General features: G+C 37.2%; 1 protein-coding gene across 1 annotated transcript; it reads left to right on the forward strand.

Annotated features, from left to right (window-relative positions):
- Positions 1-1,400: 1,400 nt before the first annotated feature.
- Positions 1,401-25,064, forward strand: AADACL2 (arylacetamide deacetylase like 2). The gene is given in 5 exon segments (XM_036242317.1): positions 1,401-1,541; positions 4,637-4,899; positions 12,046-12,217; positions 24,463-24,529; positions 24,532-25,064. Coding segments are annotated over 5 exon segments (1,176 nt in total).
- The last annotated feature ends 2,510 nt before the right edge of the window (positions 25,065-27,574 follow it).

Consider the following 27,574-nt stretch of genomic DNA (forward strand, 5'->3'; position numbering starts at 1 on the left):
GCAGCTCACCGCAGTAGCCGGCTGCTTCGTCCACAGCACAGGAACCTACTGCTCCATGGCTCTGCACTGCTTGGGTCTGGTCATCCACCTTCATGTCCACTCACACTCACACACTCGCTCACTCTCTCACACACTCACCCTCCCTCTGGTCCTGCCTGCTGCCATCTTTTTTTCAATACTTATGATTTCAAGAGATCTAATATGTACTTCTATTTGACCCCTAATTGAACTGGAGTCTATCACTAAAAATTACTTTCCCTAAGTTCTTATACTTGGTCAATGAGCTTGAGAATCATAGATTTACTGTGTTGTGACTGTTCATTTATTTTCTAGTTTCTAACTTATTACACAGAAAATCTCTGTCCTTGCATCTTTATAGAACCTCCAGGTGTCCTGGCCAGTTTGGCTCAGCAGTGATAGCATCGGCCCTCAGACCAAAGAGTCTTGGGTCCAGTTCTGGTCAAGGGTATGTGCTTTGGCTGCAGTTTGGTCCCTGGCCCTGGTCAGGGTCATGTGGGAGGCAACCAGTCGATGTGAATCTCTCACATTGACATTTCCTTCTTTCTCTCTCCCTCCCACTCTATCTGAAGATAAACAGAAAAATACCCTCAGGTGAAGATACAATACAAAGAACTGTCAGGTGATCAGGTTTATGGACATGTTTTGTCAGGCTCTCATGTTGCAGCAGGCACAGGTCTGATCTTTATACTTAATGCTTCCTGCCACACTAGGTTCAATTCTTGATGTAGATTAATTTGAAAGATTTACCACTTAACTATATGAACAAAGTCTATGTGATTCTTTGAAAAACAGAATGTTTTCTGAGATACTTGTAATGAATCTTGTGCTACTTTGGTCTATTGAAATATTCCAGCTTCATGAACGATACACCTTGGACAAGACCCAGTATTCCCCTTTCTTTTGACCCAAAGCTTGACCACCATAACAGGTAGGGTTTATTAATATGGTTAGTAATTGATGCTAACCGTAAAAGCTTGGATTTTGACTAAGTATCAGCTAATTTTTTTAAAACCTATTCTTATAAAACATTTTGACCAACCAATCACAAAACTTTACATCATGACTCATTCAGAACTCTCATTTCAACTGTGATTAGGTGTTAATAATACATTTGCTTTGAGCTGATGATGATATTCCAAGATGAGAAAACACTGTGGGGAGTTTTAATTGCATGGATTGACAAACAACATCTGTGGCAGTCAGTGCAAATACAAGTTTCTACTGATGTTGCAATGTTTGATTTAAAAGTTAACTTCATGCTGCTACAGTGATCCTATAATTTAAAAGAGATTCCAGGCTACATTTGTTCTGCTGCTTATTATTCAATATTAATTGAAATATTTTCATCTCGGCACTGTGAAGAGGTCGAAAAGAAAAATATGATAGGACCCAAAGTTATCTGTTTTGGACTGTTTTGTGTTCTCTTTGCCTATCAATTTTATACACCCTTACCAGGCAACATTGAAGAACGTTGGAAAGTAATGGCCTTGATTGCATTTGCTAAAACTTGTACAATTGTGGTAAGATTATTATTTTTTTCTCTTAGATATTGGGGTGACTTGTTTAGCAAAAATCAGTACTTATACATTTTCTATTAGTTACTGTTTTTAAATCACCATTGTTTGTTTCTTAGAATAAATTAACTGCATGAAATTAAGTAAATAAAAATTGGTGCATCTGTGCAAAATAGAATGAGACAGAATTCTTGTTTCCAAAGACTTTATGTCTAAATGTAAAGACTCCATATGTTGTGATATACATAAAATAAATGGTGTTGTTGAAGGCAAAATTTTGAAGTTTATTTGATAACTTGACTTATATTTGAGAGTATCTCATAGTACAGAGATAAAGATCATTGATATTTATTTGTACCTGTATGATGTTAATATAGTGCTCTTAGTGTTTCAATAGCTTCTATTGTCCATCTTTAATTCTAAATTGCCAGGTTTCAGAGATTGTTTGACTTGGAATATGCAAGTTCAAGCAAAAACAGCCCCTTAGTAAGGGGAGATATGGTTATAAACTAACATTTTTGAGGTTTTACAATGTATAGGCTTTCTCTAACATATACCTCTGCTCATCCCCACTACCCTACAATTATTTTTACCAGTTTATAGAAGAATTCATGCAGCTAGAAATTGGCAGTTCCAAAATTTGAACACAGGACTGTCTCATTTCAAAACACATACTCTCTCTCTGCAAAACCAGGTGTCTCCTAGAAAGATTCTTTGAGAAGAGTAGCAATAGGAGGCTGAAGGGAGAAGGCATCCCAGCAGCAGCTGGTTAGAGAAGAGAGTGAGCCATGGTATGAAGGAGAGGCTGTCCCATGGAGCTTTGTACAGTGGACAACAGTTCCTGTTTGTGTCTGCTAAGTCCTGATACTTTTCTCTCTGGTCACTTCTGGAGGCTCACTTTCACCATAACTGTCTTCCCGGCATTCTCACTCCTTCGTTTCACATGATGCGCGTTAGCAAGTGACAGGTCTATGGAGAAACGACTGTTATCTCATTTGACTATTTCGTGTGTATTTAAAACTCAAAGTGACAGATACTGATGTCATCACCAGAATTACATTAGCAGAACAGCCAACTCTACTGTTCTACTTTTAAATTCTCAGCTACAAATTATTCTTACCTATCTGTAATAAAATATTGCCTTTTATGTATTTGATATCAGAGAGGGGTTGCCCTTTATTTAAAAAAATATTAAGAAAAGCATGGATATAGTTACTTTAAAGATTATTCTAGTAAAATTAACAGTCTTTAGCTGTTGTAGGGAAAACAATTTTATTGTTGTCAGTACTGAATTTTGTAACTCAAAGTTGTGATACCAGTAAGAAAATCAATTTTTTGAACATATGAAAGGGAGGTGAAAATTAAAGTTCTTGGTAAAGTTGCCTTGAAAAATAAACACAATACTATATAATCATATATGAAATTGAAAGAGTTTGGTAAAAGAAAGCATGCCCAATCCTGAATAGTTGCCTTAACTCTTCATGTAAATTTTTTATCTTTAAAAGAAGATATTACTAATAAATACTTTGCAGCATTGCTCTAAGAATTAGATATCTTGTATGCTCAAAGAACACAAAATAATCTCCAAAGTGGTAGCTTTTGTTATTGTTCCCAAAGTACTTAAGTATCTATTCAAGACCAGGAAATATATGAAAAATGAGAAACAAGGCAATTTGCCAAAAATCTAATTTTTAAAAGCCAACTCACCAAATAAAAAATTAACCTAATTTAACCATTTACCACAAACATGCTTTAAGGAACATTCTATGTGAGAGCACTCAATTAGCATTAAAACACTCAAAAACTCATTTTAGTGAGGAATATTTATCTAACAATAAGACAAGGGTTTCTCAATACTTATGTGGGCCACTCTTTTCTAGTGCATTGACAGTCCTAACTCATTTAAACCCTACTGAAACTCAGTGAGGGATTCTATTGTTGTTGTTGTTATTATTATTATTATTATTTGATCACAGCTGTATAGATAAGAACACTGAAGTTCAGAGAGTAATTTGCTAAGGTCATACAGCCAGTACAGGTGGTGTAAAAGACTGGTCTAGAAAAATGGGTTCAGATTTGGTTATGACATTACTGGCTGTAATTTATACTTTCTGCATGCTTCCTCAACATTAAGGCTAGGGATTGGATATTCTCTAAGACCCTGTAATACTTCAAACTCTTCAAAATAATTGTAGTAATAACGAGTGTTTAATGGACTATTGACCAGACCTAGCTGGTATGGCTTAGTGGTAAGAGTGTCGCCCATGAACCAAAGAGTCCCGGGTTCGATTCCAGCCAAGGGTACGTACCTCGGTTGTGGTTTGTGCAGGTGGCAACCAATCGATGTGTCTCTCTCACATCAATGTTTCTCTCTCTCTCTCTTCCTCCCTCTCTTCTTCCAGCTCTATCTGAAGATTAATGTAAAAATATCCTTGGGTGAGGATTAAAAACTAATAATAATAATGTACTATTGACGATGTATTTCTTTTTAAGTTTTCCTTTGGAATAAACTATCCAGTGACATGTGACAAAGGTCCTAGTAGAGCTGATCATAAATACCAAGGAGGGATTTTTTTTCCTATGACACCAAATGTGGGATTTTGGAATGGGGTCTGGGGGCGAAAGGGCAATGAACAGGACTCTATTTGGAATTGAAAACCAGGACATTTGAATCATTAGTAGTGTGGTCATAAGGCAACACAAAATTTTGAATGAATAAAGTTAACAATAACTAAAAAGAAGAGATGACAGCATGCCATAAACAAAACCAAAACAAACAAAAAAGACAGAAAAGATGTTTTAAGACCTAGAAATTTTCAGATAAGAATTTTCAATTAAGCAATAATTATGACAGGCATAAAAGAAACTGTCAGTAAATTGCAGCTTTGAAATGAGAGAGTATTAATCTAAGAAAACATAATACTTGAGATTTTCAAAGGCAATAAGTTATGCAATAAGAGCTTTACAGTATTATTCAGAAATAATTTTATAAGCATTTCTATTTCTGTTTATTTATTTTGCTAATGTTTTCTTTATTTTTCCTTTCTGTGAATTTGATGCTATTTAAAGATAACATGTTTACTTTTGCTTTGCTTTTACAGGGTAAATGTTTTGAAAATATAGGTATTATGAAATATGAAAATTTTATTTCCATGATACTCAAACTGGATTATAACCAACCACTTTCAGATGAATATATCACGGTGACTGATACAGAGTTTAATAACATTCCAGTATGTTTGTACTTGCCAAAGAGAAAGTCAGAAGCCCTAAGACGAGCTGTAATCTATATTCAAGGTGGTGCGTATTGTTTTGGAAGTTGCAGTAAGTTCATCATATAATTTAAAAATATAACTGGCTTTATGTTTTTAAAATAATAATTATTTTGTATAAATATACCTACTTGTGTTGTGTGTACTATGTATAAGTATAGCTATAAGTATTAGGTACCTAATAGAGAGGTAGACATAGATATGTCTGGCAAAATATATCAGGGAGATTGTTTTTTCCATTTTTGCTTTGGTTTGATTTTTAGTAAGCATTTTCTCCTCAGCTTTTTTATTGAATGAACTTATGTCAAATGAAAGTAGGACATGAACAAGTCAATTATTACATTTTTTTTCCTTTGGGATCAGAATATATTCAGGAACAAAAACATTGAAGTGGTGCAGATGTTTAAACAGTAAATCAAAAGCACATGCTGTTGGTTGCTACAAGAATACGTTTGTGGTCACGACTGCTAATAATGCTCAGAGCGGAAAAGCCTAGAATGGTTGTTAGTCCTGAGTATGAAAGGAAAGCACGAAACAGAACTACATAGTAATCAAGTCTTCCCATGAAGTCTAGCTCCCCTTCTTATATCATGTGAAGATTGAAAACAAATACATAAAAAGTTTACCTTTTTGAAAACTTTGGAAAACTCTGTCATAGAATGGTGCTAGTCGTGTGGGAGGGGTCAGTGTTCTCTGTACTTAAAATAATAAAGTTTAACAAATGAATAGAACTGAAGAAAAATACATGTCATAAATGAATTTTTTTTCACCTTTTGTCTTTGTCTAAGCCTCCCTCAGTTCTAAATTGTTTGAGAATCTTATAAAGATGTGTGCAGTAGAGCAAGTGACACATCACCAAATATCACTAATGAGGATTAGTCAAAGAGAAAATAAGCATGGAAAATTAATGAGGCACAAAGGTTTTGATTAATACACAAAACGTTAAAGTGGTTAGGATGTAGTTTTGGCTTTCTGGTTCGCTCCTCCCGAGCTTTTTTATAACTAACGTCATCAGTTACACATTGCCCAGTGACTTGTCAAAAGAAAATGATTTAGGTGACTCGAATAGAGGTTACAGACTTTATTCAGTTGATGAGCCCCTGGGCGTGTTTAAAGACCGCATGGCTCCTCAATTGAGAAAGAATTATGTGTTTGTTTGTTTGTTTGTTTTTTGTTTTTATATAGGCTGGGAAAAGTTGAGTATGTGTCTTGTCAACTCAGGCGGCAATATTCAACTTTTACAAAAACTCATGGTTGGGGGTCATTCCTACGTTCATGTCCTAGGCCTGCCTTGGTTGGTAGAACCGCGAAAGCCCTCATAACGGTACTGCTTCTGCAAGCTGTGTGTTTTATCAACTACTCAGTGTTCACGGGTCGGGAAGATGGTAGCAGTACAGCAAACATCAGGGGCAGATGCAGAAAGAAGGCAGGGGACACAGGGGCCCTCTATCGTGTTTGTTTTATTGCACAGAGAGAAAAGCAAACACGATCTAACACTAGGTCATTTCAAAAACCAGACAAGAGATCCAGCTCTTTCACTTTAGAAAAAGACTATTATATGAAGAGCATCTTAAAACTCTTCTAACAGGCAGCTATTGACTTTTATGATCATCCTCATAAATATATGCTAAGAGCATGACTACAGACATCTATGTAAAAGCAATTACACCTGAGCAGGTAATAGGATGCATTAACGGTAAAGATTCTGTGGGGATGTGAGTCAGAGAGGACTTTTGAAATATCCAGTGAAGCCAGTGTCCTGTATATTGTTTAGAAAATCCTCAAAGATTTTTTTCTTAAAGATTTTGAAAGAACCTGAGAAAGTGATTTCTGAAGCACAGGGATGAGGAAGGGATGCTAATTAGGTATGAAACCTGAAGACTAGACGGTGGCCCTCCAATTTTAGTGCCTCGGAATCAGCTAGAAGCTTGTCAAGAATGTTGGGCCCCACCTGCAGAATTTTTGAATCTTCAATGGTGGGACCTGAGAATTTGCATTTCAAGTCGGTTTCCAGTATCTGCTGGTGCTATGCTGATCCGGGCACCACACTGCACTGGACCGTTCCCGGAATCAGGCCTCATGCTCCCTGCTGTGGCTCAGACATCCTGTCCCATGGAGGGTCAGTTCTCTCTCTTTCTTGTCAATGACTGTCCTGAGCCTGTGTCACTCCAGGTCACTTAACACCTTCCAGGCTGCTGAAAATTAGGTGTATTGCGATTTTGGAGGAAACGAAAGATATAAGGGATTGTATGGCCTCCACATTTTGAATACTTCATCACTATCTCAGTCCCTTCTTTCTATTAATCTGTTATCAATCAGACCCATCTTTTAGTTCACGTCTTTCTAATACTCTCAGAACAAGAGGCTTAGCCTCTTTTTGACAAAATTAGTCTGTCTACCTTTGCTTTGTATCAGAACCCTCTTACCCTATTATTTGACATCATTATATTACCATCAATCTTTTGTCTTCAAATTTTACTTTGTTTGTTTCTAGTTATATTAAAAAAAAACTCCTTCTAAACATTTTATAGTCATTTTGACCTTGAAAACAATATATACCCTCACTTGACCGAATTCCTCTCTCGAGTCCCGGATCATTTTCCTTTCTTCCTCACTCATTTCTGTATGCTGCGGGCTCTTGTCCTTCCTATTTTCTTGTTTGCCCCACTTCCGTTAGTCCCTCAAGCTTTATAGTCTACTGCATTCAATAAAGACCACTTTTGTCCTTTTTTTAAAGTTTATTTTTTATTGTCGACATAATTACAGATGTCCCCTATCTTGCCACCGCTTATCCCTTCCATCCAACTCAGGCCTTCACCACTCTGTTGTCTATGTTTTGGGGCTATGCATATATGCATATAAATTCTTTGACTCATCTCTTCCTCCCTCCCCACACCCCTTTCGTCTGAGATATGTCAGTCTGTTCCATGCCTCCATGCCTGTGGAAATATTTAGTTTATTTTGTTTATTAGGTCCCACATATAAGTGAGATCATATGATATTTTTCTTTCTCTGACTGGCTAATTTTACTTAGCATAGTGGCCTCTGGGTCCATGCATGCTGTTGCAAATGGGAAGAGACCCTTAATCAACAAGCAAGTGCTGGCGAGGACGTGGAGAAAAGGGGACTCTAGCACAGTACTGGTGGGAATGCAGACTGGTGCAGCCACTATGGAAAACAATATGGGGTCTCCTTAAAAAAATTAAAAAGGCAACTGCCACTTGACCCAGTGATCCCAATTCTAGGAATGTAGCCTAAGAATCTCAAAACATCAATCAGAAAGAATTATGCACCCCTATGTTCATAACAGCGCTATTTACAATAGCTGAGATCTGGAAACAGCCCAAGTGTCCATCAGTAGATGAGTGGATAAAAAAGCTGTGGTGCATATACGCAATAGAATTCTATGCAAGTATAAGAAAAAGGGGGGGGGATCTCTTTTCTCCTTTTTGATATTCACTGATCCTCCCTTTGTTTTCTATGACAAAATATTTCCTAAATTTTCTTTGCCATTCATTATTTTCTCACTCTTTCTCTCATTTCAAAACAAAACAAAACACAACCAAGAACAAAATAACAGATTCTCCATATTTACTCTTTGTATATATTATTGTGCCCCAGGATTTAACCCATACCTTCCAGTTTCAACTCTACACACTCTCTTTTTGAATCCCTTATTTTCTCCAAATATCCATGTGCTACCAACACCCAGTTCTGAACCTCTTTCTTTGACACTACTCTTGAATTCTGGATCCTTCTTTACAACTAAAATTAGACATTTACAACTGGACAAACCAGACATCTCAAGCTCAGTATGACCAAGCACAATTCATTGTCTTATGTACAAAAGCCTTAGAAATCAAATAAAAACCCACCATTTATCTAAATCAACCTCTCATCCTCTTGAATGCTCTCAGTCAACAGCAATTCTCATCAATTCTTTACTGTTCCTTAGTTCTCACATTAAATTACAATATCCCATTTATTCCCTTTTCGAATATATTGACCTCATTGACGCAATGTAGTGTTTCATGGTTTTCTACAGATGTCCCTTTCTGATGTCTCTGCCTTTTTCCTACTCAACTTTATTTCATCTTCTGTATTTAGTGCTCTGGACCTAACATGCATGGTTATATACTTTCTTTGTCTCAGTTCTTCAGGGACTCCCATCATTTAATGAATTAAACCCTACCACAGCATTCATATTTCCAGGTTCTTACACTCTTGAACTTTCTCGTCCCTGCAAATGTAATGCATCTCTCCACATTTTTCTTTCAACTATACAGAGCTGCTTTGAGTCCCCAAATACTCCACGCCTTTTCATTTCTCTCTGTGACGATGCTGTCCTAGAATGTCTTTCAGATTACCTCTAGAAAACTCACACTCATTCTTTACTGTTTAGGTGAAGTACCATTTGTGTTGTGTGTGCACATGTGCATGTAGTATGCACAGATGTGTGTGTGCTCACGTGTGTGCATGTGTAGGCTTCTCTGGTCCTAAAAGATTTTAGCAATGGTCCTATGTTTCCACTGCAGCTTTCATAGGCTTGATACCAACAGTTCTTATTTTGTTTCATAATTGTGTTACACGTTGGTTTTAGCATCTCCCTGGAATGGCATGACCTCTTAGCATCTAGGAAAGCACTGGACTGTAGGAAAGCACTTTGCGTACAGTAAATATTCAACAAATGTCCTTTGGGGAAAAAATGAATAATTGAAGGGACTTCTGTTATTGATCTCTAGAGAGATTATTATCAAAAAATTTTCCCAGTGCTTTTCTCTATGTTTTTTTTTTTTTCATCTTCTTAATGTTTTCAGTAAATTAAATTTTATCTATAATTCAATTTATATTGGGCATTAGGATGGTCAGAATATTCTGCTTCCTTTTAAGATAAATTAAATACCAAATTAGTCTCATTTGTCTCCAAAGAGAGGAGTTAATTCCACGAGAGTTTTTCTAAGGTCTGTGAAATAACCAAGTGCTCATATTCATATTACTGGGGACTCCGTAAGGACAAAAGAAAAGCCCACAGACAGGGAGATATCACTTTGAAATTTGAAAATAACAATTTGAAAAAATGTGCAGCAGACACCTTAGAAAAGTTTGGAATTTGAGAAAAATCTATAATTCTCTGAGTTTTTAGAATCTTGTGATAAATAAAGTAATAGCAGATGGTACAGATTTGCCAAAGGGCTGTGACCAGGGCACTGCACTAGTAAATTGGATTTATGGGTACATGAAGATAGATGTGGTGTGTGTGTATGTGTGTGTTAGGGGGAGAAATGATGACTTGTGTGTTAAACATGCAAAACATATATGTAAATCTAAGTCCACATACTGATTTGCCAGAGACTGTCTCAAAATCTAATTGCCTTTTCTTAGACTCTGTCTTAAATTTCAAGATTATTGGGCCATTTCACAAAGTAGTGTATTACGAGTAAATGAAGGTTTTTAAGAAGTCACGTTATGGAGCGTTGTCATTTTAGACAGTCACTACATCTATTACTTTGTCGTTTCTCTTAATTCTAAGCCAATCGAAAGATTATACACAGAATTCAAGTAAATAAAAGTCAACACATAACCATTGTTTCTAGAGAAGCTTGGGGAATGTGTGTTCAGGTGTTGCTGAGTCAGAGATATGAACCCATGTATAGCGGCGGGCCCTGCGGACCAATCACATGCCGCCTCCCTGTGAAACTGTCTTCCCGAAGAAGCAGAGCACCAAGCCACAGAGAGTTCTTGGGAGGGTCATTGCGTATGACAAGGGGAAATTAGAATGGTTAAGTGTAGCTTCCACTCCCCAAAGCGCCAATGGGTCAGATCATTTTTTTACTCCTGGGGAGAGTTACAGAAGAATCACTCCTGTAGACTGTGTCATGTTGATGCGGGTCCCTGTGCCTGAAAACAGGGTGGGGGACAGTTGCCTTGTAATACTCAAATCACATTTCTGAAGCTGACATCCCCAGCAACAAAAATACAGAGACTTCTAATTCAATAGTTCTTTCAGGACATTGTGACACAGGACATTGTGACATAGTTCTTTTTGTTATTGTTTGTTTTTTGTTTGTTTGTTTTGTTTTTAACTAGGAAGCTATGGAAATTTAGAGGGAAAACAAAAGTAAAATTTCATCAACTAAAGTCAATTACTATTGCTGTTACTATGGTTACTTATAGTATCTGGAAAAACTTCTTGTTTTCAGGAATATTTCTGATACATAATATTCTGACATTCTCCTTCTTACCTCTGTGGCTTTTAATGTAATCTAAATCTTGTCATTTCAAATCTGTTTTAATACAATGATATATTTGGCATAGGCATATATATTCTATCAAATTCTTATGATTTGTGTTGTACTCTGCTCTAAAAAAGTCTAATTTACTGTATTTAAATAGATGCCAACATCTTTTGGGTACATACCTTTAATTAAACTTTACCTAGGATTTTCTAAATACAGTTTATAATAAATATTTAAGGAGCATCTCATCAACATTTAATATTAAGTGTAGATATTTGCAGATTTTAACATTCTGAAGAACTAAACGAAAGAGTGAGCTCTGAGCACAGGCTAACAGAGGTATTGTCCTGTTTTTACGGGTCCCCATACATGGAAAAACATCTATTTGTTTCTATTAAAGGAATTGTGTGATGGTGTGCCTTCCAAATGAATTTCCCAGGAACTAGCAAGATTACTAACGTATGTAAATGTTATTTATATTTTAAAATTTTTATCTAGAATCAACTTCTGGGCATTATCCATGATGAGGTATGTGCATCACCAGTGTGTAAATTTTTTATTTAAATGACCTTGAAAAAAATAGGCCTAGACTATGCTCTCAGACCTTCTGCCTTCAAACATTGATGGTGCTTTTTGAATAATTTTTGAAAAATGTTTGGATCACTACATACACTGAGAATATGATGTAAGTTGTGGAGTATCTTCGATCCAAAATGCACTTGGACTAAAAGTTATGGTTCCAATATCAGAGACTTTATAACCCACCCCTTAGTCCCCACATTTGATGTCATTCATGGCCTTCAGATATGATGTTGAAAACCTTTATATCAATTTTTATTTTTTTATCTAAGGAATTAGCAGAAAACTCAGGTTTGATTTTTGAAAGATTAAACAATAAGACCTGGTGTTAAATTGCATTTATTTGGTACTTGAAAGCTACGTAGCAGATACAACCATAATAGTACTTTTTAAACTGTTTAAATAAATGTTTCTTTTTGATAGGTATAGACTGGCTCCCCAACACCACTTTCCTGCTCAATTTGAAGATAGCCTTGCTGTAGTCAAGTTTTTTCTTCAGTATAAAATTCTTAGAAAATATGGAGTGGATCCCACCCGAATCTGTATTACAGGAGACAGTTCTGGGGCAAATTTAGCAGCAGCAGTGACTCAACAGGTACATTCTATTGGTCCTTCTGTTGGGAAATAGAGGTCAAAAATCATTTTTCCCCCTCTTACAGATACCTAGTTCTTCTGGAATCATTTCCTGAAAACACCATCCTTTCTTATTGGATTACGGTGATGTATGAATTTAAAATCAATTGACCATAATAACATGACAATCTGTTTCTGAATTCTGTCTTCTCTTCCATTGATCTATATGTCTATCCTTCTGCCAATACTATGCTGACTTCAGCTGTGTGTGTGTGTGTGTGTGTTTTCTAAATTGTTTCTAATACTCCATATGTTGTCCATCAAAATACTAGGCTAACTTGTCCACTTCTAAAAAAGAAAGGCCAATTGGATTTTGATTGGTATTGTATTGAATCTATAGATTTGGAGAGGATTGACATCTTAATAATGAGACTTCCAATTACTACACATGGTATATCTAATATTTTATTTAGGTCCTTTTCTTTTCAGTGCAGAAATCTTGCAAATATTTTCTCATAATTATTTCTGAGTTACTTTGGAAAATTTTATTTAAAATAATATTTTCCAAATGGTTATTGATGTATATAGAAATATATTTGATTTTTAAATTAACTTTTAAAATTATATGCTTGAATAATTTACTTACAAATTTATTAGGTTTTTTAACATTTTCTATGATTTTTATACAAACCTATCTTCTGCAATTAGAGAGAGCTTAAAAACTTTTTTCCAATTTTTAAAAAATTTTATTATTATTTTTTATTATTATTTATTTATTTTTTGTTGTTGTTGTTCAGATAGAGTGGGAGGTAGAGAGAGGAAGAGAGAGAGAGAAACATCAATGTGAAAGGTACACATTGAGCGGCCACCACCCGCACAACCCAACCAGGGCCGGGGACAAACTGCAACCAAGATACATGCCCCCAGCGGGAACCAAACCCGGGTCTCTCTGAAGCACAGGCCGATTCTCTAACTGCTGAGCCAAACTGGCCAGGGCTATTTTTTTTTTAATTTTATTTTTGTTACAGATATTTCTCCTTTTTTACTCCATTGACACCCTCCTCCCCATCGCCCCACCTGCCCCATCCCCGGTTTGTTGTCCATGTCCATCGGTTATACACATACATGCATATAAATACTGAGGTTTATCTCTCCCTCCCCCATCACCCCTTCTTCTGAGGGTTGTCACTCTGTACCCTACTTCTGTGTTTCTGGGTCTACCCTATTCCTCATACTGTTATGTTCATTATATTCCACAAATAAGTGAGATCATGTGATATTTGTCTTTCTCGGATTGTCTTGTTTCACTTACGATAATACTTTCCAGGTCTCTCCATGTCGTCTCAAAAGATAAGAGATCTTTCTTTCCTACAGCTGCATAGTACTCCATTGTGTGTATGTACCACCACTTTTTTATCCATTTGTCTACTGATGGACACTTGGGCTGTTTCTAGATCTTAGCTATCGTAAATAGTGCTGCTATGAACATGGGGGTACATATATTCTTTTTGATTGGTGTTTCAGGCTTCTTAGGGTATATTCCTAGATGTGAGATGGGTCAAAGGAAGTTCAAATTTTAATATTTTCAGGTAACACCATATTGTTTTCCATAGTGCCTGCAGCAGTCTGCATTCCCACCAGCAGTGTACTAGAGTCCCCTTTTCTCCACACCTTCGCCAAAACTTATGGTTTGATGATTTGTTGATGGCTGCCATTCTGACAGATGTGAGGTGATACCTCATTGTTGTTTTAAATTGTATCTCTCTGATGATTAGTGATGTTGAGCATTTCTTCATATGTCTCTTGGCCATTTGTATGTCCGGTTTGGAGAGGTGTCTTTTTAGGTCCTCTAACCATTTTTTAATTGTGTTCTTTGTCTTTCTTTTGTTGAGTTGTATGAGTACTCTATATATTTTGGAAATTAACCCCTTATCTGATATATCATTGGCAATTATGCTCTGCCATACAGTGGGGTGCCTTTCCATTTTGATGGTTGTTTCTTTGGCTATGCAGAAGCTTTTGAGTTTGATGTAGTCCCATGTGTTCATTTTTTACTTTGTTTCTGTTGCCTTAGGGGATGGATCAGTGAAAATTCTGTTGCATATGATGTCTGAAATTTTGTTGCCTACAGTTTCTTCTAGGTTTTTATGGATTCACAGGTCACATTTAACTACTTTATTCATTTTGAGTTTATTTTTGTGTATGGTGTAAGTTGATGGTCTAGTTTCATTTTTTTGCATGTAGCTGTCCAATTTTCCCAACACCATTTATTAAAGAGGCTGTCCTTACTCCACTGTATGCTCTTGCCACCTTTGTCAATTATTAATTGAGCATAGTGTCTTGGGTCCATTTCTGGGTTCTCTGTTTTGTTCCACTGGTCTATGTGCCTGTTCTTGTGCCAGTACCAGGCTGTTTTGATTACAGTGGCTTTATAGTATAACCTTGAAATTTGGTAATGTGATTCCTTCTACTTTGTTCTTCTTTTTCAAGATTGCTGTGGCTCAGTTGGTGTATTTTCAGCATCTCTATGTCCTTAGTCATTCTGTTTAGCTTCCTCAAGATCATGGCTCTGAATTCTAGCTCTGTTATTTTGCTTAACTGCTCCACATTTATCTCATCTTCTGTACAGGTCTCTTGTTCTTTCATTTGGTTTTTGTTTCTGTGTTTTACCATTTTGGCTATCACAGTGGGCTATGGAGCATGTCAAATTTTCCCTGTGGGTCTTAGTGTTCTGCTGTTTGTGGCTCCCTCTCCTGTGTTTGTATGAGTGAGGGAGGACCCATGTTAAACACCACAGTCAATTCCCACTTTCCTGGCTAGAGTTGCTAGCCCAGGAATGGTACAGCTATCCTCCAGCTTTTTGCCCAGGGTCTATCAGTAGTGGTTACTTGAAAAGCCTTGGGTTCTCAGTTCAATGAGAAACTCCCTCAGGTTCTCAGCATAAGGGGATTTCCAGAGGATGGGGCAGTTGTTAGTGAGCCTCAATTTGCATTTCAATTGCCCACCTGTGTGGGGTTGAATCTTCGAGGGAGGGGCTGCTGCTTCACCCCAGAGCCTTGGGAAGGAGCAAGATGGTCACCATCCTGCTTGGCTGCAACTCAGCAAAAGCTCTGAGCCTCCAAACCCCGAGAGTCCCCACACAGTTCCAGTCCAGTCCACCCTCCCTCTGGTGGAGCCCAAGGTGAGTGGTTGTGGCTAGTTTAGCATCTGTCCCGGCTCTGCACTGTGGAGCCACTTGGGAGTTTAACCCAGGGCGCTGCTCACAACTAAGGTCGCTGCTGTCTATGGGCTCCCAGCCCCGCCTTGTTCCTCTGCAATCCTACCAGGATCCAGTCAGTGTCTCTGGTTATATGATCCTCACAAGCTGCTTTTCTGTTGCTTTTTCCCATTGATTTGTCTTTATTTTAGTTGTAATTTCAGTTATGTTCTGGGAGACGGTCTGTGTAGCTTCCATTCACTTCACCACCAATTTGGAATTCCCCTAATTTGTATACTTTTATTTTATTTTCTTAATTAGTGCACTGGTCAGGGCTTCCAGTACAATATTAAATATAATTGTCTTGCTGTGGATCTTAGGAGGAAATTCTTCAATATCTCAGCAACAAATATGATGTTGATTGAAGGTTTTCCATAGTTGGCTTTTGTCAGATTGAGGAATCCTTCTGTTCTTTGTTTACTGATAGTTTTTGCATGAATGGATACCAAATTCGCTAACTGTTTTTAATGCATCTATTCAGATGACAATGTGATTTCTCACCATAACTTTTCTTAAGTGTGGTAAAGTATGTCAATTTACCTTCAGATGTTAAATTACACTTGCATTTCAGCCATGGGCCTCATTTGGTCATGATGAATAAAAATTTTTCTGAGTGGTTGATTTCCATTTTTAAAATATGTCTTTTACAGACATTGATATAAGATTTATACTGGCCTCTTTAAATCATTTCAGAAGCATTTTGATTCCTTTTTCCTTAATTTCTTTTCACTTAAATTTAAAGATAAATTACTCATGCTTGGAGCACTTAGAAGAAGATTATATAAACACACAGAGAGACAAACATATTTAGAGTTATACATATATAAACTATACACATTTGAACATATACACACACACACACACACACACACACACACACACATGCACATGTACTTGTGCCTCTATGTATGACTAATCTGTAATACCACATACACATGTAAAGCCCTAGAGTGGAGCCATTACGGCAGTGATAGCAAAGCTTCACCTTTGGCTCTGCATCCCGGGCCTCCTCGTAACCCAAGCTGCGTCACTGTATTTGCCCTTCCTGTTTGAAATGCTATATACATTTTCTTACTGGTAAAAAGGAAGTTTGCAAATGGGTTTGTTGATTCCTGAGATCTCTTCCAAGCTGAATTAATCTGGTATCTATTTGAAATAACATGTCACTTATTTGAAGGATCTTTCTGGTACGAGGTGGGAAGTGTGATGGAGAAAAAAATTTGGAAACTGTCCCCACTTTCAGAGTATTATTCTTGCTACTATGCCAAGCCATATAACAATCTGATTTATATTTAAAACTGGTTTTATTATTGTAGAGATTCTGAAAAGTGTCCAACAATTACTCAATAATGATTAAGCAGCACCTTGCATACCTATAATTTCTACATGTGCAATGTAATGTTTGCTTGGTTTTGTAAGTATTGAAAGCTTTTGAAATGATTATCAAATGTAACCTTAGAGATTTATGAAGATATAAAAACCCATGGGCCTCATAGCATTTCAGCAGGGCAATCTTGAATATTAACACAGCCACCAAAAATAAATGCAATTCTAGGTAAAAGTTGTAGTACAAGTTGTTCTCATGAAGTAAATTAAAATTTTATGTTATTCTAGTCTTTGAATTAATTATACGAGAACAGAGTATATATTTAAATTTTTGATCTATCTGTTCAAAGAGATTGTTTCAACTGAGAATACTGCATTAAAAACTCAGTGCACTTTAATAACATAAAAAAAGTGAGTTCCTTTACCCTTTCTGATATATTTTTATGATCATACTTTAAGTTAGTTGTTCTTCATGGTCTGCTAAACTTTCCACATTAGTTATATTTTTATTAAAAAGTTTTATTCTATACACTAGTTTTATTCTTGATCTGCATCATCAGAATCAACCTTTAATTTGTAATTATTATAAACATTTTTCTAAAATCTCATGACCCTGTGGCTAATAGTATGTTATAGAATTATGGATTGAAAAACTCAGATTTAATAAGAATGCACCACGGAGAGATCAATATTGTTGTATACTCTGAGAAGATTATAAGAAAATATATTAGATTTACTTTTCCTATATGTATAAAAAATGATTCGGTGTTTCATATGGAGTTCACAATATAAAAAAGATGTTCTAATGGATTAAGAGTACAAATAAATTCTGCAAATTTCTTTTGTGTGTGTGGACTTTGTCCATTTTTCAATTATACTTCCTCGATGGAAAGAAAATAAAGCTTTCACCTATAATTCAGAGGTTTTTCTGGCAATATCACATTCTGTATCCTAAACCATTAAGGTTACTTGCCAATCACAATGATCTGGATTGTCACTACAGTTAAGGAAAATTTTCTGGACATAATTCCTTAATTTTTAATTAAGAGGAACAAAAAATTTAAATCTAATCATAGCATTTAAGTCCAATTTTATAGCCATCGCACCCAATTTTATTTTAAAATGCATTGCTTTTTATTAATTTAGGATCCTAGATGTCTTTGTAACTTTAAAAAATAATGTGAATTTATTTTATACTTTGACGTAATTATTAGGTCCTACTCTCATCCATTTATAAAAACTGTGTGGTTCAATTCAGCTAATTTAAAGAAGAAGCTGTTATACAAGGCAGCTGTATTCATTCAAGTGTACAGTTTTGGCCTTTTTAAATATAGCATTCTTACTAACTTGGATCATTTTTTTTTTTATCCTCACCCAAGGACATTTTTCCAATTTTTGTACAGATAGAGTGGGAGGGAGAGAGAAAGAGAGAAACATCGACGCGAAAGGGACACATCGAGTGGCTGCCACCCGCACGACCAACCAGGGCCGGGGACAAACTGCAACCGAAGTACGTGCCCTTAGCGGGAACCGAACCCGGGTCTCTTCGGACCGCAGGCCGACGCTCAAACCGCTGAGCCAAACTGGCCAGGGCCTAACTTGGATCATTTATCTCAAGGTGGTGATGTAGCCTATTGCTCTGATTTCCAGTGCTCTGTGACCTCCCTGTAGCACATTTCTATGGCCACTTACAAATGATCTTACATGTTTGACACTTAACACTTTTAAAGATTTTCTTTACATAACAGCCTTAATAGTAAATATTCATCAGAAAGCGTAATGATTATGCTTTAAAGAAAATTTGACATTCATCACCCTTGGACATGGAATGATTTCAGTAGTGTATATGCTTCTTTCTGCCATATTGGTTTATCTGTATAAAACAACAACATCTCAGAGTTACACAGACTACCTGAAATCTACTGAAAGCAAAAAGTCCTGTCCTCTGTTGTGTTCAAGCTTGCACCTTCATTGCTCTAGAAGCTTCTATTCATCTGTGCTAACAGAATCAAGATAAATTGCGGAAGTCACTGTGTAATTCCCAGAATAGTCTCTGCCCTCAGTGGTTAGAACTTTTCTGTTTTTTGTTGTTTTTTTTTTTTCGTTTGAATATTTTAGAACATTTTTTCCCATTGAGTGAATGTTAAAATGAGCAACCCTAAGGCTGAGAGAGATTCCTTAACTCTTCTATCATGGGTGGATTAGCAAACGTTGTTTCTCAACCTATGTCTGCCTAGTAGATTACATGTCCTGGGAAAGCAACTGTCTTGAGATGCACATTCTCAGGGAATGTACTTCCTCATGGAAGGAACATCTTAGTGAAATTCACAGATTAAAAAACATCACTCACTTCTTCAGGTCTGTACAACTACAACACCTTAATCAATAGTGTTAGTTATGCCTGAAATTTATCGGGCTTTGAAATTATTGCCTTTAACATTGGAAAGCTGTTTACCTGATATATTGTGATGAAGGTCAATTTGGCAGGTAAAAGAAAGCTGTTTTGCTCCAGCCTGACATCAGAAATTCAACCATCATACATATGTTTTATTTCAGTCCTTTGCTTTCTTCCTCATCAATGGAATAGTAGTTCACAATTATGTAATTATTTTGCCACTAACATACATGCTTACTTTTAAACATGAAGTCATAAGAAATGAGAGAACTATATTTGTTTCAACGCTATAGAAATTTAGATTCCAGTTGGTTCATAATTTGTTGAAGATGCTTTTAATGAGGCATTATTTTTCTTAAGCTGTCAGTTTTTTTCCACATAAGTTTTAAGCTAAGAAACATTTATGTTAGCTTGATCAAGAATAATTGCCCTGGCTGGTTTGGCTCAGTGGTTAGAGCATTGGCCCGCAGACCAGAGAGACCCGGGTTCGGTTTCCTCTAAGGGCATGTACCTCGGTTGCAGTTTGTCTCCGGCCCGGTTGGGGTTGTGTGGGTGGCAACCAGTCGATGTGTCTCTCTCACATCAATGTTTCTCTCTCTCTCTTTACCCCTCTCTCCCTCCCGCTCTATCTGAAGATAAATGCAAAAAATGTCCTCAGGTGAGGATAAAATAATAACAATAATAATAATAATAATATGTAAAACTTTATTCCTATTTCTCTGTCTCCTCTCTTTCCCAGGTCTTCTTTTCTCTTCCAAGAGACATTCAATTTGAAATTAGTTTTAATTCACAAGTTTATTTCAAAGTCTATTGTCCATAAAATGAAATATATTTTCTTACAGAGATAATGGGCAAATAGACACCAGATACACACTTCTTTTAAATCCTGCATTTTCTCCTCCATAATTAACAAGCAAACAAAATTCCTCTGCGCCAGTTACTGTTGTCCTCTCCCTCATTTCTTTTTCCATCTGAAATCATCCCACCATCTCTGCTTGGTTTCCTGCCTCCCACTTTCCACCTCCTTAGGGATCTTTTTCTAAAAATTATTTTATTTATTTGCTGTACCTTAAAAATTTCTAACTTTATTTGCTCTTTCTTTTTTCTTCTTCTTTTTTTTATTTTTATTTTTTGTTAATCCTCATCCAAGGATACTTTTTCCATTGATTTTTAGAGAGTGGAAGAAGGGAAGGAGAAAGAGAGAGAGAGACACATCAGCATGAGAGAGACACATCAGTGAGTTGTCTCTCACACACACCCCAACCGGGGCAGGGATCGAACCTGCGATGTGAATACATGCTTTGGACCAGGAATCGAAACAATGACCTTTGGTGCGCAGGCTGAAACCTTAACCACTGAGCCAGACACACTCCTTTTTGCACTCCTTGGCATTTCCAAGTGTTCAACAATTTGGTCATTCTGTTTTTTATCCCACTCTCTCCATGGTTTCATGGATCAGCTCTGATTAATCTGCTGAAGGGATCTGTGTCATCCACTGATACTACTGTCCTGAGCTCAAAACCCATATACCCCAATAGATTCATCCACCTGGATGTTTTATAAGCTCCAGAAACTCTCTTCCAGGCAAACCTCTTCTGTGTTACCTCTATATTACCTGAATCAGTTTAAAAACAATTACCATATAGGGATTGTCCTTCTATTTGTTGCATGTGAATTTCTCCAATTAGACTCTAAGTGTTTTCAAATATAAGACAACAGATATATTTTTTTAATGCCAAACACTGACATTGTACCCATTCACCTCTTGTCTTCTTTCTCCACCTTTTAGAATTCCCTAGGGTTTGATCTCCATCTCTCTTCAAGCTGTTTTACTTGATTACCTTACTTTATTTAACCCGTCCCATTTCCAACATAACACGATTTCACAACGTATCCTCAATGTGTCTTTGTTAAGAAGAAATGTACACCCTTGGAGCAGCAACTGATGACTCATCTTTGAAATTAGGTTGGTATTACTATTTGTCTGAGATGAGTGTAGGTGGATTCATTTTTCCCCTTCCTGTTTACAGTGTCACTGTTTCCTTCCTTGACTCTCAGTGCGAGAGAAGAAAGAAAAAAAGAGAGAAAGAGAGAGAGAGAGAGAGAGAGAGAGAGAGAGAGAGAGAAAGAAGAGAGGGAGGGAGGGAGGGAAGAAGAAAGAGAGAAAGAAAGAAAGAAGAAAGAAAAAGAAAGAAAGAAAGAAAAAGAAAGAAAGAAAGAAAGGAGAGAGAGAGAGAAAGAAAGAAGAAAAAGAAAGAGAGGAAGCAAGAAAGAAAAAAAGGAGTGAGGAAGGGAGAGAGAGAGAGAGAGAGAAGAAGAAGAAGAAGAAGAAGAAGAAGAAGAAGAAGAAGAAGAAGAAGAAGAAGAAGAAGAAGGAAGGAAGGAAGGAAGGAAGGAAGGAAGGAAGGAAGGAAGGAAGGAAGGAAGGAAGGAAGGAAGGAAGGAAGGAAGGAAGGAAGGAAGGAAAGAAAGAAAGAAAGAAAGAAAGAAAGAAAGAAAGACCACAAATGTTACATTAGAGAAGAGTACAGTAAACAATGAGTTTAGAAAGTTTGACAAGGGTAAATCATTCAAAGACCTTGTGATTGATTGATTTACTTATTTTTTACTTAACTCAAAGGGCATTGTGAAGTCATTGTCAAGTTTTAATTATGTTGGTTTGTCACCTGTGTGTGTGGTGTGTACCCTCCTGTTGTACTTGGGCTTTGCTTGCTGCTAGCACTTCAGTGGATGGGCTGACCCTCAGGCTGACTGGCTGTGAGGAACAGCCATGGCTACAGTAGATGAGTTGTTGTGCAGGGCTGACCCCATGGAGTGAGAGTCACTTTAGCAGGGCTCTGGTGCCAGCCAATTCTTCCCTTTGGTTGTGTCAGTGGGTGGAGTTCTGCTGCAGTCTGAAGCCTTTCCTTGTGTTTGTTGGGTCGAAAACCTCTTGGGAGGAGCTCTGGTATACACCGAGGCCAGCCACTGCTGGTTTAAAGCCTGGGGCTGCTTGGCAGGAGCCACAAAGTGGTCTGTATTTGGCTGCCACTTGTGCTTGATTTGAATGTGTTTGGGAGGGGCTATGCTGCAAACTGAGGCCAGCTGCCACTTGTGCTGGACTTGAGAACTTTTGGTGGACGCAATGACGCAATCTGAGGCCAGTTGGCATTTGTGCTGGGTTTGTGGCTGCTTAGTTGGAGTTATGTTACAGGCCAAGACTGGCTGTCACTTATGCCTAGTATGGGGCCACCTGAAGGGAGTGAAAATACAAATTGGGACTGGTCATCACTTGTATTAAACTTTTGGCCATTTGGGAGGAGCTATAGTTTAGACCAAGGCCTGTTGCTACTTGTGTGGGGTTTTTGGACCTTGAAAAAGTCTGGATTATGAGCCAAGAGCAACCACTTACATGGAATTTGTGACCTTCTGAAAAAGTGTGCAGCAAAGCCTAGGGAATCTAGCACTCATACACAGTTTTCAGTCCTTAGGGTGTGTCGGCAGCATGAACCAAGGCAGGCCTCTCCCATAGAGGAGCTTCTAGAAGAGGCTCAGTTGAGTGGGGTCCAAGTGAGTCATGGGTGTAGGATGATGTATATTTGCTAGGTCAACAGAGAGCATGAATTTAGCACCTTCCTGCACTGGACCAGCTGCTGGGAGGAGAGGTCAACAAAGGAACAATGGTGCCAGCGATTCTGTCCCTGGAGAGAATGCCTCACTCTCTGCCCTGCTCTCACCTAGAAGTTAGTCAGCTTAATTCTTCTCACATGTTCCTGTCACTTGGCCTCTGTGCTGGAGCTTAGAGTGAATGAAAGTTTGTACTGGCCCTTTAAGAGCAGCATGTCTAGTCTTGCCCCCAACCCCAAAGACTTTTGTCTGTCTGGTATGCAATCCCCACTGGTATTCATAGCCAGGTGTCATGGGGTCTCCTCTTCCCAGCACTGAATTTAGGAGCCCCAAGTGAGGCTGGGACTGAGATATCCCTCCTGTTTACTCATGACACTTGGGTGTGGGACCTGCCCTTTCTGCATCTCCACTCCTCCTACTCATCTCGATGTGATTTCTGCTTTATGTCATTAGCTATAGGAATTCTCTTCAGCTAGTATTCAGGTGGTTCTCAGTGATGGCTGTTCCACAGTTTAGCTGTAACTTTGATGTGATAGTGGGAGAAAGCAATCTACTCTGTCATCTTGACTGGATGTTGTTGTTTTTTGGTTTTGTTTTGTTTTGTTTTTCAGTCAAGAACTTTTACAAAGTTATGATACTCTCAATTTCTCCCAAGAATATAGTATTTGGTTTTTTCCCCCATTGGTGATTTTTGACAATAACTTTATTTTATGTCTGTGCATGTGTGTGTGTGTGTGTGTCTTTTTATTTTGTTTTCTTTATTGATTAGAGACAGAGAGGAAGGGAGAGAGAGAGAGAAAAAAAACATCAGTTGGCCTCCTGCATGCCCTTAGTTGGGGATCGGGCCCACAACCTGGGCATATGCCCTGACTGGGAATGGAATTGGCAACCTCTTGGTGCATGGGTCGACGCTCAACCACTGAGCCACACCAGCCGGGCTCTCTCTCTCTTTTTTCTTTCCCTGTTGCCTACTCTACAAAACTCATTTTGTGCACTAACTCAATTGATGATAAGGCACCCAATTTGCTAGAGCAAATCTAACAATAGATAGTGCTATTATTGTGGTCATGAAGCCACGTTGCTGTTACTTCTGTCAATACCTCAGATTGAAGCTCACTGTGATTGCTTTTCCATCTTTCAAATCACTCTTGGGTATAGCCCAGTAGGGCCTAAAATCCTGCCATATGTCTTAATTTTTTAATTGAGACATAACTGACATATAACATTATATTAGTTTCAGGTATACAAGAAAATGATTTCATATATGTATACATTGTGGATCCCACAAGTCTAGTTAACTCCCATCACTTCACATAATTACATTTTTTTTCATGTGATCAGAACTTGAGACCTATCATTTTAGCAACTTCAAATATACAGTACAGTATTAATAACTATAGTCACCATGCTATACATTACATCCCTAGAACTTACCTATCCTGTAACTGGGAGTTTGTATCTTTCTTTCTCTCACACAAAGAACCAAAATTTTTATAAATTTACTGTTAAAATCAGCTTATATTTTTTTCATGCCACAAGTTATATTGTGAAAATAATTATAACATCACATCAATTTATGTAGATTTGTTGATCTTGAGATTGTTTAAACTAATAAAATTAAATTTCCTGTTCCTGGTGTGTTGGAAGTCTTTTGCCTTACAAGATATTATCATATTTTTTTCAGCTGCAGAATGATCTTGAAATAAAACACAAAATCAAGGCACAAGCTTTAATTTACCCTCACTTACAGATCGTGATTCTTATATGCCATCTTACAGAGACAATGAGTATGGTATCTTGCTGACAAGGAACATGGCCATAAAATCTCTGGATTTATATATCCCTGATATTGAGACATTTCTCCAGGCAGTGAGAAGTAACCAACATATGCCTCTGGAATCAAGACATTTGTTCAAGTTTGTTAACTGGAGTATTCTCTTACCCAAGAAGTATAGAAAGAACTATGTTTATACTGAGCCAGTTCTTGGAAGAAGTAATTTTTCATTGCCAGCTCTAATGGATATTAGATTGTCACCCTTATTGGCCAATGATTCTCAGTTATAGAATTTGCCATCAACCTATATTATTACCTGTGAACATGATTTACTGAGAGATGATGGACTTATATATGTTTCAAGACTTCAAAATGTTGGAGTTCAGGTTGTTCGCGAACATATTGGGGATGGATTTCATAGGGCTTTATCATTTCTTGCATCACTCATGTATCTACATCTAGGTCTCAGGATAAGAGATATGTGTATTAGTTGGCTGGATAATAATTTATAAATATATAGAAAATATGTATGGCATCACTCGGTTGTAATTTGTGATATTCTGTAGTTATAGTACAAAGAATAATGTCATTTGTGTTATCTAAATCTACATTTAAATCAGTTAAAATTATTACTGTGTATCCTTGAACTAGTGATATTTTTGACTCACAAAACCTACATATGTAAACTGGCTATTTTCCCATTACTTACAGTTATAATTATGTTGGTCCTAATAGAGACAAATGCTTATTAAAGTTTTGAAATAACAGCAACTAAGAGAAGACAATTTCCAGACAGGTACAGAAATTGTAGTAGTAAGTGGGAAGAGAAAGAAATAAGAAAAAAATTGTAAGATGATTGTATTAGTTTCACATGGCTGATATAATAAATTACTACAAATACAAATTTTGTGCCTTAAAACAACAAAATATATTCTCTTAGAGTTCATGGGCCTGAAGTCCAATATTAGTATCACTGGGCCAAAATTATCACTAGCAAGAGACACGCTCACTCTGGATGTTGAAGATGGCTGAGCCCTTGCTTCATCCAGGGGTGGCCAGTATTCCTTGCTGCAGCCAGATCACCTTAAACTCAAAGGCCAGCATCTTCAAATCTCTCTCTGCTCCCTCTTCACATGGCCTTCTCCTCTGACTCCTCTTAAGATACATGTGTTTGCATTTAAGGTCTATCCAAATAATCCAGAACCATCTCCCCACCTCAAAATTCTTAATTTAATTACATTTGCAAATGTCTCCTTTTTTTTTTTTTTTTTTTAATCTCTATACAAGGTAACATTCATAGGGATTAGGATTTATTTGTGGGAGGCCCTCTTTGCATTTTCAGTCAAATTTAATTTTTTATGAAAAGCAACGTATCACCATTATAATTCAGTCTAATCTAAATATTCATTTGACAGTGTAGTCCTTTTGAGTATATAGTGAAAAGGTTTTCTACAAACACCCTTAAATGTATCATCCCAAAATACCCAAAAGGTAAATCACTTCTGCAAGCCTTTTGTTGAGTGGAATCATATACTAAAACTGAAGACTTACTGCTGTGAAAAAAAAAAAAATTTAGTACAGTGGTATGAATCTTAGGTATTAAGCATATTCAGTTGAGTCAAGTTAAGTTAAAAATAAAAATGTGGCAAAAAATGTGTGTGTGTGTGTGTGTGTGTGTACCTGTAAGTGGGGTGGGGTTGGGACGGGGAGAAATCTACAAGCCATTTGACCTAAGAGCAACTGAGATATCTAACTTTTTCAGTTGAGGACAGACATTATATCATACCTACTATTTTCAGAAGGCAATTAAAAATAACAATTTCAACAGTCCATAAAACATGCACTTTTTTTCTTTTTGATTTTAGAAAGAGAGAGGAAGGGAGAGGAAGAAAGAGAGAGAAACATCGATGAGAGAGAACACTGATTGGCCGCCTCCTGCATGCCCCCCACTGGTGATTGGGCCCACAACCTGGGCATGTGTCCTGACGAGGAATTGAACCAGTGACCTCTTGGTGCATGGGTCAATGCTCAACCACTGAGCCACACCAGCCGGGCAAACACATATATTTTTAATGTAGAAAGAAATAAACTATGTGCAAAAAGCTATTTCTATTCAGCTCAATTTAAGCACCCAGAAAATAAAAAAAAAATCCATGATTCTCACAAATAAAAATAAAATGAATGGTATTTGAATCAGTTACTTTTCCCCACTAAGGTTTATACAATCTATACAAAATTTGATACTATAACAAATTATATTGTCATCGTTCTAATTTCCTTTAAACTTTCTTAAAATGTATTTTTTGTTATAAATAATTTTTTTTCCGTAATACTGAATCTGATTCAGTTCTCTATTATCATTTAGAATACTGGCTAGCAGTTCTAATCAGAGAAAAAACCTCTTGGAAATCTCTTCATTATGACAGCACATTCAGCAAAAATAATGGATGTGCAAGCACATCATAGAAGTACAGCTCTCACAAAAGCATGTTTTGTCAATTGACCTACTGTCAACATTTGTCACAGTGACTCTTGATGAAAGACTGTCAATCTTGTGAGGATTTGTGCGTCATCTCACCAGCATGTAGTTTCACATCCTTGGATAGGAAAGCCAGCTCACAGCTAGAGAACAGCTCCAGGAGTTCAAGTTTTAATTCCTGCAAACCCTTACATCCTGCTGAGCAGGGAAACACTTTCCCTTTTTGTGGCATCTTATAAATGTGGCGGAAATGGATGCTAAAGTAGCCCACTCAATCCCCACTTATTTATTCTGTAAATCTGGTCTGAAAATATTTCTGGAAGAGAGACATTTTAAGGGATCCACTGCTGGGCAGGCTTTCATTGCAGCCTCCAGACCAGGCACCTGGCTATCCTATTCCGTGGTTTTATCCAGGCATTGGTTACTGTTCACATGCGGCAGGGTTCGTTTTACCAAACTGTACTCTCAAAGTTGGTTGCCTCATAGATTGTGGATTTGAACATCGTGATCAAGCCATCCAAACAAAAGTTATCTGTTGTAATT

The sequence above is a fragment of the Molossus molossus genome, unplaced genomic scaffold (assembly GCF_014108415.1).
Source record: "Molossus molossus isolate mMolMol1 unplaced genomic scaffold, mMolMol1.p scaffold_m16_p_5, whole genome shotgun sequence".
Lineage (NCBI taxonomy): Eukaryota > Metazoa > Chordata > Mammalia > Chiroptera > Molossidae > Molossus > Molossus molossus.